This window comes from Pongo abelii, chromosome 1 (genome assembly GCF_028885655.2).
Source record: "Pongo abelii isolate AG06213 chromosome 1, NHGRI_mPonAbe1-v2.0_pri, whole genome shotgun sequence".
Taxonomy (NCBI): domain Eukaryota; kingdom Metazoa; phylum Chordata; class Mammalia; order Primates; family Hominidae; genus Pongo; species Pongo abelii.
The window spans coordinates 93813089-93824941 of record NC_071985.2 but is presented as its reverse complement, the minus strand read 5'-3'; the positions used below and the strand labels follow the sequence as shown (position 1 = coordinate 93824941).

The following is an 11853-nucleotide window of genomic DNA, read 5'->3' as shown; positions in this document are numbered from 1 at the left end:
TCAGGTGACCTGCCCGCCTTGGCCTCCCAAAATGCTGGGATTACAGGCATGGGCCACTGCGCCCGACCTACTTTATCCATTTTTCTTTCTTTCTTTTTTCTTTTTTTTTGAGATGGAGTCTTGCACTGTTGCCTGGGCTGGAGTGCAGTGGTGTGATCTCGGCTCACTGCAACCTCTGCCTCCCGGGTTCAAACAATTCTCCTGCCTCAGCCTCCCGAGTAGCTGAGCTTACAGGCGCCCACCACTGCACCATGCTAATTTTTGTATTTTTAGTAGAGACGGGGTTTCACCATCTTGGCCAGGCTGGTCTCAAACTCCTGACCTCGTGATCCACCAGCCTCTGCCTCTCAAAGTGCTGGGATTACAAGCGTGAGCCACCACACCCGGCCTACTTTATCCATTTTTCAAACGAGGAAAGTGAGACTCAGAGAAGAGAAGTGACCGCATAGTCACCAGAGAGTACGTTGGGGAACGTAGATTTGAAAGCAGATTTTAGAAATCAACATTGTGCAAGGCATACTAGCTGTGAGGTAGGACTTGATGGTCTAGTTTCTCAATGTGGTCCTCAGTGCCTGGTTTGCAACTGAGTAGTTTCTTACAGATCCAGGCTTCCAGGCCCCACCCACATCTATTGAATAGGAATCTCTTAGGCTAGATTTCAGGAATTTATATTTTTCAGAAGCTTTCCTAGTGATGCTTATGTACATTAAAGTTTGAGCACAGATAGCTCTAAGGAGCCTTCATGGAGAAGGCAGCATGGAGTTTGTCTCTGAAGGGTGGAGAGGTTGGGGAGGAGGGGCCCCATATCAGGCTCGTCTGATAGAGGATTCAAGCTTGGGCCTTTCACTGTCTCTCTGCATTGTGGTCATCATTGTCCCTCCTCATCAACCTTTCCAATTTTCTCTTCAGCCTCCTCCCAAAACCTCAACAGCCTTTTCTCTGGCTTCGCTCAACAGAATTTTCTGCAATCTGGGAACAGGGAGGTGGTGCCCACACAGAGATGAATTAGCATGTAAAGGACACACACATACAGGGCAGACAAGTAGAGGGCACTCAGTCACAGGCAGACAGGAAGGGGCAGAGATGGGTAAACAAGAAAAGGATACAAAATCACAAGCGGACAGGGAAGGACTGGCGCACAGCAGATCATCACAAGCAGACATAAATGGGCTGGACAAGGACTCCTATAAACATGGATGGAAAGGAAGGGTACTTACAGAGACAGATGTAAGAAAGTCACATACAAAGCCATAAGAGGCAGCACTCACAGACGTAAAGGAATACAAAGGACACCTGCAAATGGATAGGTGGGAGGCACAGTCAGGTAGGACGGACTCAGGTAATTCCTCAGAACGGTAGCCCTTTACCCCACTGAGCTGAGAAGGGATTAACCTCAAGTACCTGGCCGGGGTTGTCACAGCCTTGCCCATCTTTGTCTCACTCGTTGCTGCAGAGGGAGGCCAGGCCTCAGGCTCCAGGGTAAGGTGTGTTCCTGGATGTGCACCCCGATCCTGGTGAGGAAGATCACCTCCTCCCTCTTACGTCACATTTATTTCAACTCTTAGATGCTTATTATTAGACCTGCAGCCTCGCTTCTTTCTGGCTTGCAGCCCAATTTCGTACGGGTCCTCTGGGCCCTTGCTGTTTTGGGGGTGTTTTATTCTAATTCCCAGCCCCAGCCGACTGGGAAGCTTCACCAGTTCATTTACAGATCACTTTGCCTTTAAGCCATTTTCCCCAATCCGCCAGCTTCCCAGACTCCCTTTGGTTCCCGACATCACTTGCAGTTTCTAAGAGCACCATATCTCCCAGAAATCTTGGTGGCCAAGGGGCTACCATAGGGAACTTCAAGTACCGAAATGCTCTCCTATCCGTCTCAGTGACTGCCGTGGTGACCGGTGGGGCTTGTAGTCACCTCGGAATTGTTAGGCGACGAAAAAAACTACTCACCCCAGGTGTCCCTGCGTCAGAGGCGGGTTTCTCTTCTGCCTCCCCCTGCTCGCCCCAAATCCTTCCTCGGACACCAACTCCCGCCGTGCCTTGCGCTGAGATCCCTGCGGCAAAGAACCGGGCTGTGGCCAAAGTCTTCTCTGGAAGTTGTAGTTCCTGTATTGGTGCGGCAAGGAGGAGGCGGAGTGACTCGGCGGCCATTAGCTGTGTGTAGTTGCCCGGGACTGGGAGCTTAAGTGAAGGGGGACGCCTTGTTCGGTGGAAATCAGCCGTAGCCATGAGTTTCTGCCGGGGCTAGCCCTAGAGTACGGAGCAGGCGGACTTTTCGGTTCCCCGCCCCGCTGGGTGGCGGGGCCTACTAGGCCTCCGCGCATCCCCGGTCTCAAGTAGGCCTCATCTGCCGGCAAGGGCGCCCCAAAGGCGGGAGGCGCCATGTCGCTGGTTGCTTACGCCAGCAGCGATGAGAGCGAGCCGGATGAGGCTGAGCCAGAGCCGGAGGAAGAGGAGGCGGTGGCTCCTACATCTGGGCCCGCTTTAGGGGGCTTGTTCGCTTCTCTCCCTGCGCCCAAGGGTCCGGCCTTGCTGCCTCCGCCCCCTCAGATGCTGGCCCCAGCCTTTCCCCCGCCGCTGTTGCTTCCCCCACCCACCGGAGACCCCAGGCTTCAGCCTCCTCCCCCCTTGCCCTTCGGCCTGGGAGGCTTCCCTCCACCTCCAGGCGTGAGCCCGGCTGAAGCGGCGGGAGTTGGGGAGGGACTGGGATTGGGGTTGCCCTCGCCCCGAGGCCCTGGCCTCAATCTGCCCCCTCCAATTGGCGGTGCCGGTCCCCCGCTGGGGCTTCCCAAGCCAAAGAAGAGGAAAGAGCCCGTGAAGATCGCGGCGCCGGAGTTGCATAAGGGAGATGTGAGTATCCGGGGAAGGCACCCCCAAACTGTCCATCGGGTTTGAGTCGGCTGTAGGAGGGACATGTGGAGATTTCAGAACTCCTTCCTACAAACTCATCCGTGGATTCAAGGCCGCTGGAATCCTCTTATAATGCGATTAATTGAGCTGAAGTTGGTCAACTTCGGGGAGTTTGGGTGTTTGCCCATGTGGGTTTCCTGAAGCTGGGCTTGCCTGCAGAAGGCCACATGTCATCATCACCTGGTACTGACAGGCCTAGGGACACTTGGATCCGCTCCCCCTCTTTGCATCTTCACTTCAGTCCGGCTTTTTCCCCTTTCTTCCTACTGAGAACAGGATGAAATCTGGCACCTGAAGAATGACAGGAGACAGGGCTCCTGAACCTTTGCCGAACATCTGGGACAAATCTTTTCCTTGCCTCTGAACTCAAAAGCATCAGGCCTGGAGGAAAATGATAGCAATCTTGGATTCTATTTTTGAGGGGAGTTAGAGGAGAAATCCAATATTTGTTCAGTGCAGATCATTTGCCGTTCATTGGTCCTTTCTTTCAATTATTACAGAGCTCTGGGAGGTAACATACTATTGTTTTACAGATGAGAAACAGGTGTCCAGCATGCACGATTTTACCTGGTAAAAGGGCAGAGTGAAGATTAAGATTAAGGTTCAGTCTCTCTCAACCTCAGATCTGTGCCTCATTTTCATCATTTAGCTATGGTCAAAGCTAGGTGAGTTAGATTGCTTGGGTACTGTTCCTAGAAGAGGCAGCGAGTCTTACCTGTTTCTATATGTGACAGTGGAAAAATACAAGGCTTCCGGAGTGAGGGCTTTGGAGATAAAGGAGAGATTAAGCCTGGGAGCAGGAACTGCTTAGAATTACTTACCGAAGATAAATTTATTGCCCTTGCTTTTCTTCAGACTCCCAGCTCTGCCTAGGAGCCATTTCCATTCTTTGAACTTGCTGTTCCTTAAATTTCTTCTCTCAGATATCCTAATGTTCTCTCCGTCACCTCACTTGGCCTAAAAGGCCTGTTTTCGGTGAGGACTTCCCTAGCCTTGCTATGTATTTAAATTGCAACCTCCTATCACCTCCTCCTCCCCATTGCTCTTTGTTTTATTTTTCTCCATTGCACTTAACATCATCTGTCCTCCCACTAGTATATAAACTCCATGAAGGCAGGGATTAAAAAAAAAAATTCACTGCTATAACCCTAGTACTTAAAACAGTGCCTGGCACATACTGAATACTCCCATGGATATTTTGTGAGTGAAAGAACTCCAATATGGATTCTTCATGGAAGGAGGTTCCAGAGTTTCCCTCCCTATCTTGTTCGAAACTTTCTTCCTTTTTTTTTTTTTTTTTTTTTGAGACGGAGTCTCCCTCTGTCGCCCAGGCTGGATTACAGTGGCGCAATCTCTGCTCACTGCAAGCTCCACCTCCCGGGTTCACGCCATTCTCCTGCCTCAGCCTCCTGAGTAGCTGGGACTACAGGCGCCCGCCGCCACGCCTGGCTAATTTTTTTGTATTTTTAGTAGAGACAGGGTTTCACCATGTTGGCCAGGATGGTCTCGATCTCCTGACCTCGTGATCCACCCACCTCGGCCTCCCAAAGTGCTGGGATTACAGGCGTGAGCCACAGCACCTGGCCACTTTCTTCCATTTTATTTCCCCCTTCTTTCACACCTGAGAGTCTCTCATCCTAAGTCTAGGATCCAAAAAAAAAGCCTTTTATTGCTCCATGAAAACTTACCTTGGCTTTGATTTAACCTGGAACAAGGAAAGATCTCTGAATGAGACAAATAAACACAGTCTACACGGACATGAAAAGCTCATTTCTAGCTCTGTGAAGGTAGCATTATAGAAAGTTGGGAGAGGCTGTAGAATCTGCCATTTGGGTTGGCTGAGGTGGCAGAAAACTCTGAAGACTAACACTCCCTCCTTTGTAAGCATTCACTAAATTTCTGAGGTGAACAGTGACATGGCTAATTAAAGTCCTAGCCCTTGCTGGTTGAGTTTCCCATTTTTGTTCTGTTCAAGTTGGTCTTTTTGTTCTTGGAACACATAATTCCTGCAGAAAGTTAGCCTAAGAATGTTCAAGATGGTCAGGTGAGGGTAACCTTTGTCTTTATTTATCTTTTGAGATGTAGTTTTGCTCCTGTTGCCTAGGCTGGAGTGCAGTGGCACAATCTCGGCTCACTGCAACCTCCGCCTCCAGGGTTCAAGCGATTATCCTGCCTCAGCCTCCCGAGTAGCTGGGATTACAGGCATGTGCCACCACGCCCAGCTAATTTTGTATTTTGGGTAGAGACTGGGGTTTCTCCATGTTGGTCAGGCGGGTCTTGAGCTCCTGACCTCAGGTGATCTGACCACCTTGGCCTCCCAAAGTGCTGGGATTATAGGCATGAGCCACCACGCCAGCCAACCATTGTCTTTAAAAGAGCCATGCCCCCTCCAGATGTAAGCTCCTCCGGTTCTGAGCTCTATGTCTTACACTTAGGCTCTTAGTACGCATTTGAAAGAATGAATTAGGTTTCCTTAAGTAAATAATTTCCCTTCAGAGTTTGGTGCTGAAGTAGAAGTAATTAGAAGTAATTAACTCTCAACAATTTTGTTCAATTGATATTGAGCTCTTTCTTTGTACCTGGAGCTAAGAATGTACAGTAGTGAACATGATAGCCCCAGCCCGAAAGGAGCTTATGATTACTGGAGAAAACAGAGAAGGAAATAGATTTTAGGACAAGGCAGAGAAGGACCGTGATAGGCTGGTGCCATTGGAGTACACCTAGTGGGCATTAGTCCAGTCTTGGGAGGTGGGGAGCCCTCTGGGGGGAGATGTCTAAGCAGAGATAAGGCTGAAGAAAGGGTAGTATGGGGAGCAGCACAGCAGAGGAAACAATGTATAAAAGCTTGGAGGACAGAGAGGGACAATGCTTTCAGGGAACCTCAGGTGAGTAAAGCACAGTGGCTGGAGCATTTGAGAGGGTGGGGAGTGCTGAGAGAATGGGGCTAGAGAGAGAGAGACTGAGGCCAGATAATGGGCCTTGGATGCCATGCTAGGGTCTTTCTATCTCATTTTGGGGTAGTGAAGACCCCTTAAAGGCAAGAATTCTCTGATCACAGAGTGGTGAGAAACTTGGAGGAGCAAGACTGGCAGAATGTGAGAGGCTGGTGGCCTGGATGATGAACTAGGGGATGGAGAGAACTGGAGCATCAAGGTATATTTAGGAGGGGGAAGTGATAAGACTGGAGGATTGATTAGATGTTACACTAAGGAGAGGATTCAAGGTTGACCCCCACTGCATTTGCCTCAGGCAGCGGCGGGGAGCGGGGAGGTGGTGTTGCCATTTATTGAGGGAATGCAGGAGGCAGAGCAGATTGGCGATTAGTTAGATTTCATTTGTTGCAAGTGTTAGAAGCCAACTCAAGCTAGTTTAAATGTTTTTTTTTTTTTTCTTTTTTAAATAAATAGAGAGGTTGTCTTGCTACATTGCCCAGGCTGGTCTTGAACTCTTGAGCTCAAGCAGCCCTCCTGCCTTGGCCTCTCAAAGTACTGGGATTACAGATGTGAGCCACCACGCCTAGCCTTAAATGGTAATGCATCATAAATATACTGTGGTACCTCAGAAGGGACCTGCATCAGGAACCTGAGGTCTGTTGGGGATCTCTACACAGCTGTTCTTTGCACATCTGATTCATTTTTTAAAAAATTTATTTTATTTTTAAATTTTAATATATTTATTTATTTGTTTTGAGACCAAATTATGAGACTGGTTAATTTTTGTATTTTTAGTAGAGATGGGGTTTCACCATGTTGCCAAGGCTGGTGTCAAACTCCTGGGCTCAACTGATCTGCCTGCCTTGGCCTCCCAAAGTGCTGGGATTACAGGCGTGAGCCACTGCTTCTGGCCTTGATTCATTATTTCTCTGCGGATTGGCTTCTTAATCTTTGTTGTAGATGAAGGATGGCCACCCACATCTTGGTTTTTATTTCTTTCCTTTTGGAGATCAGTCCAGATTGAACTATGATGGTAGTCTCAATTCTGGTTTTCCTGGAGTGAGAATTTGATTGATTTGATTTGGGTCATATTATCCAATCATCTGCAGTCAGCGTAGTACCAAATTCTCCCTCCAGGCGTATTCCAAAATTAAATTCAGTCAGCTTTTGATTTTTGTGAGGAATTAGGAATGATCCATAGAATGGATAATCGTCCCTTCTTTTTCCCTTCTTGCTGTGACCCAAGCTACACTGGTTGATTTCATAGGCTCAGGGGAGGCAGGCTTCCCCTAGCATATGAAAAACCCAAATCAGAAGAATAAGTCTGCTGGAAGAGTTTTCTATCATTTATAACGTGTATTCCAAAGCACACAGAAATTTTAGGGTTATCTGGATTAGTATTTACCACCACTTTCAGATTGTTTACCCAGATAGTAGAAAATTTGAAGCTCTGAGACAGATTTCACTAATTTTTGTCACTTCTAGTAACCAAATAAGAATTGCCTGCAGTGGATTTAGCTAAGTTTTAGCCCTAGCTAAAGGGAAGGGAGAGTGTGCTTATCTGTGTGGGGCACCTGCTTAATGTCTGACACTGTGCTGGGCACTTACTTTAGTTTATAAAGAAGAAAACAGGAGTTTAGAGAACAGAAGTGATTTGCCTGAAAACACAGTTTGTGAGTAGCTGTGATTGTATTTGAACCTGGATGAGATTTGTTGTGTTTATCGGGGTGTCTGTGGAAAACATAGAAGGAAGAGCCTGGAGCAGCCAGAAAGCAGAAAGCAATACAAATGAGGGGTGCAAAGATGGGAGTGAAAACGGTATCCTAGCAGCAGGTACTTGAGACTTAAGAGTAAAAAAGGTTGATGAATCTAGCAAATGGGGATAATAGTAGTAATGATTAGGGTTTGGAGCCCCGGGGTGTGGGTCTTAGGGGGCATCTGTTCTTGGGTTCTTATTTCCTCCTTGGCTTTTAGTTCTGGAAGCTAGTGATTGCTTTTTGGAGAGGCAGTGTCTCAGAGCCAGAGCCTGGGAAGATAAGAGAGAGGCTGCCGTGGGGAATGAGGCTCTGATAGATTAGCAGATCCCACTGGACCTAGCTTAATGGAAAATGTCTGTTTCCGTTCTTGCTCAGCAGTCTCGGGGTATGTGTGTCTTGTCACTCTTGGCAGTGGAACAGAGAGGACAGTGGTGGCCATTGAGGCTCAGGTTCTCGTGAGGCCAAGAAGAAATACAATACTTTCTTATTAACAGACTCAGCAGTTTGTGCCTCAAAACCAATGTGTGCCTATTGTGGCCCGGGACACTCTCAGCCCTGGATGCTCCAGTGTTTCTAGCATTGTCCTCCTTTCTTGATCTAATGGCGCAGACCCACCCAGATGGCCATTTGCTGGTCTTTAGTACTCTCTAGAAGTTGACTCCACAACCTCCATTTAGTATACTCCTGAAGAAAACAGTTTGGCAGTTCCTCAAAAGGTTAAACAAACAGAATGATGATCCGCCAATTTCACTCCTAGGTGAAAAGAATCAAAAGTGGAGATTCAAACAGATACTTGTACGCCGGTATTCATAGCAGCAATATTCCCAGTAGCCAAAGGTGGCAACAACCCAAGTGTTCATCTACAAATGAATAGATAAAATGTGGTATGTGCACACTTTAGGATATTATTCAACCTTAAAAAGGAATGAAATTCTGATACGTGCTACAACATGGATAGACCTTGAAGACATTATGCTAAGTAAAGTAAGCCAGTCACAAAAGGACAAATATTATATAGTTATGCTTATATGAGGTATCTAGAAAAGTCAAATTCATAGAGATGGAAAGTGGAATAGCAGTTACCAGGGGCTGGGGGGAGGTGGGGATAAAGAGTTACTGTTTAATGGGTGCAGAGTTTCTTTCTTTCTTTTTTTTGAGTCACCTTTTTTTTTTTTTTTGAGACAGAGTCTCTCTCTGTTGCCCAGGCTGGAGTGCAGTGGCTCGATCTTGGCTCACTGCAACCTCCGCCTCCGGGGTTCAAGCAATTCTCCTGCCTCAGCCTCCTGAGTAGCTGGGATTAAGGCGCCCACCACCACACCCAGCTAATTTTTGTATCTTTAGTAGAGACGGGGTTTCACCATGTTAGTCAGGCTGGTCTCGAACCCCTGACCTCGTGATCCACCTGTCTCGGCCTCCCAAAGTGCTGGGATTACAGGCGTGAGCCACTGCGCCTGGCCCTTTTTCTTTTCTTTTTTTTTTTTTTTTTAATGAGACAGGGTCTCAGTCTGTTGCCCAGGCTGGAATGTTGTGGCTTGATTATGGCTCACTGCAGCCTCTACCTCCTGGGCTCAAGCAACCCTCCTGCCTCAGTCTCCCCAGTAGCTGGGACTACAGTAATGTGCCACTGTACCTGCCTATGTTTTTAAACAATTTTTTTGCCGGGCATGGTGGCTCACGCCTGTAAACCCCGCACTTTGGGAGGCTGAGGCTGGTGGATCATGAGGTCAAGAGTTCAAGACCAGCCTGGCCAAGATGGTGAAACCCCATCTCTACTAAAAATATAAAAATTAGCTGGGCGTGGTGGTGCATACCTGAAATCCCAGCTACTTGGGAAGCTGAGGCAGAGAATTGCTTGAACCTGGAAGGCAGAGGTTGCAGTGAGCCAAGATCGCGCCACTGCACTCCAGCCTGGGTGACAGAGCAAGACTCCGTCTCAAAAACAAACAAACAAAAAAGCCGGGCGTGGTGGCTCATGCCTATAATCCCAGCAGTTTGGGAGGCCGAGGCGGGCGGATCACGAGGTCAGGAGATCGAGACCATCCCGGCTAACATGGTGAAACCCCGTCTCTACTAAAAATACAAAAAATTAGCCGAGCGTGGTGGCGGGTGCCTGTAGTCCCAGCTATTCAGGAGGCTGAGGCAGGAGAATGGCGTGAACCTGGGAGGCGGAGGTTGCAGTGAACCGAGATTGTGCCACTGCACTCCAGCCTGGGCAACAGAGGGAGACTCCGTCTCAAAAAAAAATTGTTTTTGTGTGGAGACAGGGGTCTTACCATGTTATCCGGGCTGGCCTCAAACCCCTGGGCTCAAGTGATCCTCCTGCCTCATTTTTCTTTCTTTCTTTCTTTTTTTTTTTGGAGGGTCCTGCTCTGTTGCCCAGCCTGGAGTGTAGTGGCACAATCTTAGCCTACTTCAGCCTTGACCTCCTTGGCTCAAGCAATCCTCCTACCTCAGCCTTCTGAGTAGCTGGGATTACAGGCACATGGCCGATTTAAAATTTTTTTTTTTTTTTTTTTTTTGAGTCTCGCTCTGTCGCACAGTCTGGAGTGCAGTGGCGCAATCTCAGCTCACTGCAACCTCTGCCTTCCGGGTTCAAGCGATTCTCCTGCCTCAGCCTCCCGAGTAGCTGGGACTACCGGCGCCCGCCACCAACCCCGGCTAATTTTTGTATTTTTAGTAGAGATGGGGTTTCACCATATTGGCCAGGCTGGTCTCGAACTCCTGACCTTGTGATCTGCCCACCTCGGCCTCCCAAAGTGCTGGGATCACAGGCGTGAGCCACCGCACCCGGCTAATTTTTAAAATTTTTTGGTAGAGATGAGGTCTCTCTACAGTGCCCAGACTTGTCTCAAAACTCCTGGGCTCAAGCAGTCCTCCCATCTGGGCCTCCCCAAATGCTGGGATTATAGGGGTGAACCACTGTGCCTGGCCATCCCCACCTTGCCTCATTTTTGAAGTTGTCATTTTAGTGTTCTGTTTCAGGGAGTCTGTCATTTATGGTGTGTCATGAGATGATTTATAATAGGGGTCAGTAGAAGTTTTATATAAGATGTTCGGGCTGGGTGTGCAGTGGCTCATGCCTGCAATCCCAACACTTTGGGAGGCCAAGGCAGGTGGATTGCTTGAGGACAGGAGTTTGAGATCAGCCTGGGCAACAGAGTGAGACCCTGCCTTTTATCTCTACAAAAAAATTTTAAAAATAAAATAGCTGAGCATGGTGGGCAAGTGCCTGTAGTCCCAGCTACTTGGGAGGCTGAGGCAGGAAGATTGCTTGAACCCAGGAGTTTGAGGTTACAGTGAGCTATAATTGCGCCACTCTACTCCAGCCTGGGCACAGCAGAGCAAGACCATGTCTCAAGGGAAAAAGATGTTCAAAGAGAAGAATGATTGTGAGTAGCCATAGCAGTCCTCTAAATCTAGAAATAATAGACTGTTCCGAAGTCTTTGTAGAGGTTTTTTTGTGTGTGTGTGCTTTTAAACTATAAACTCAGGTTGTCAGTATCATGGAAACAATCTGTGACATTTACAGAGAAATTGAATTTTCTTTCCACAGTGGATCTGGCCTTCAATTCTATTAGCTGTGGGGCAGTTTGCTTACTACAGTCTCACAGTAGCCACTTTTTGTTTTTCAAAGGATCTGAAAAATAAGAATATGCTTGAATAGTTTTATAAATGTAATCATCTTAAATTTGGATAAAATTTGTTTATTTCAGATTATTGCCATTGGACCTGTTGCCTAGGATGTCACAGTTTAAACGTATTTGGGGAATCCATGAAAACCTTATATACCCCATAGTGAGGTTGTTCTGTGTGGTCTGCCAGAAAGGAGATAAGTCTTCATGGTCAAAAGACAGGAGAGATGGTCAGGAGTCTGTAAGGAGCAATGAGAGTTACTTAGAACAGAAAGAAAAGGTAGAAAATGCTTAGGTGCCAGGTGCTTAAGTCTTTTCTTGGGTGAGTTTGATATCTTGGCAAACCAGAGAAAATAATAATTTTTAAACTTTGTTTAGAATTTTAGTTTGTATCATTTTCACTGACAGTAGCTGCTGTGGTTGTGACATGGGTAAGTACTATTTGCACCTTAGGCTTGGGGAAGTTAAATAGCGGGATCCCTTAGCCAGTAAGGGGCAGAGCTGAGACTCAAGCCAGTGCTTCTGATTTTATGCCTCATGCTCTCTCAGCTATGTCGTGTGGGATCTAGTGAGTGTGAATCTCAGACCTGGACAGCAGACAGCTCAGTGTGGTGTTCCCGC

The 11853-nt window shown here is 47.7% G+C and overlaps 1 protein-coding gene across 1 annotated transcript in view; it reads left to right on the top strand.

The window, feature by feature from the left end:
• The first annotated feature begins 1766 nt into the window (after positions 1-1766).
• The window catches only part of PRCC (proline rich mitotic checkpoint control factor), a 33853-nt gene continuing 23766 nt past the window's right edge, over positions 1767-11853 (top strand). Inside the window, exon 1 of the mRNA XM_002810010.6 lies at positions 1767-2850. Within this exon, the coding sequence (XP_002810056.1) occupies positions 2383-2850 (468 nt within the window). The 5' untranslated portion in view covers positions 1767-2382. The remainder of the gene's footprint in view (positions 2851-11853) is intronic.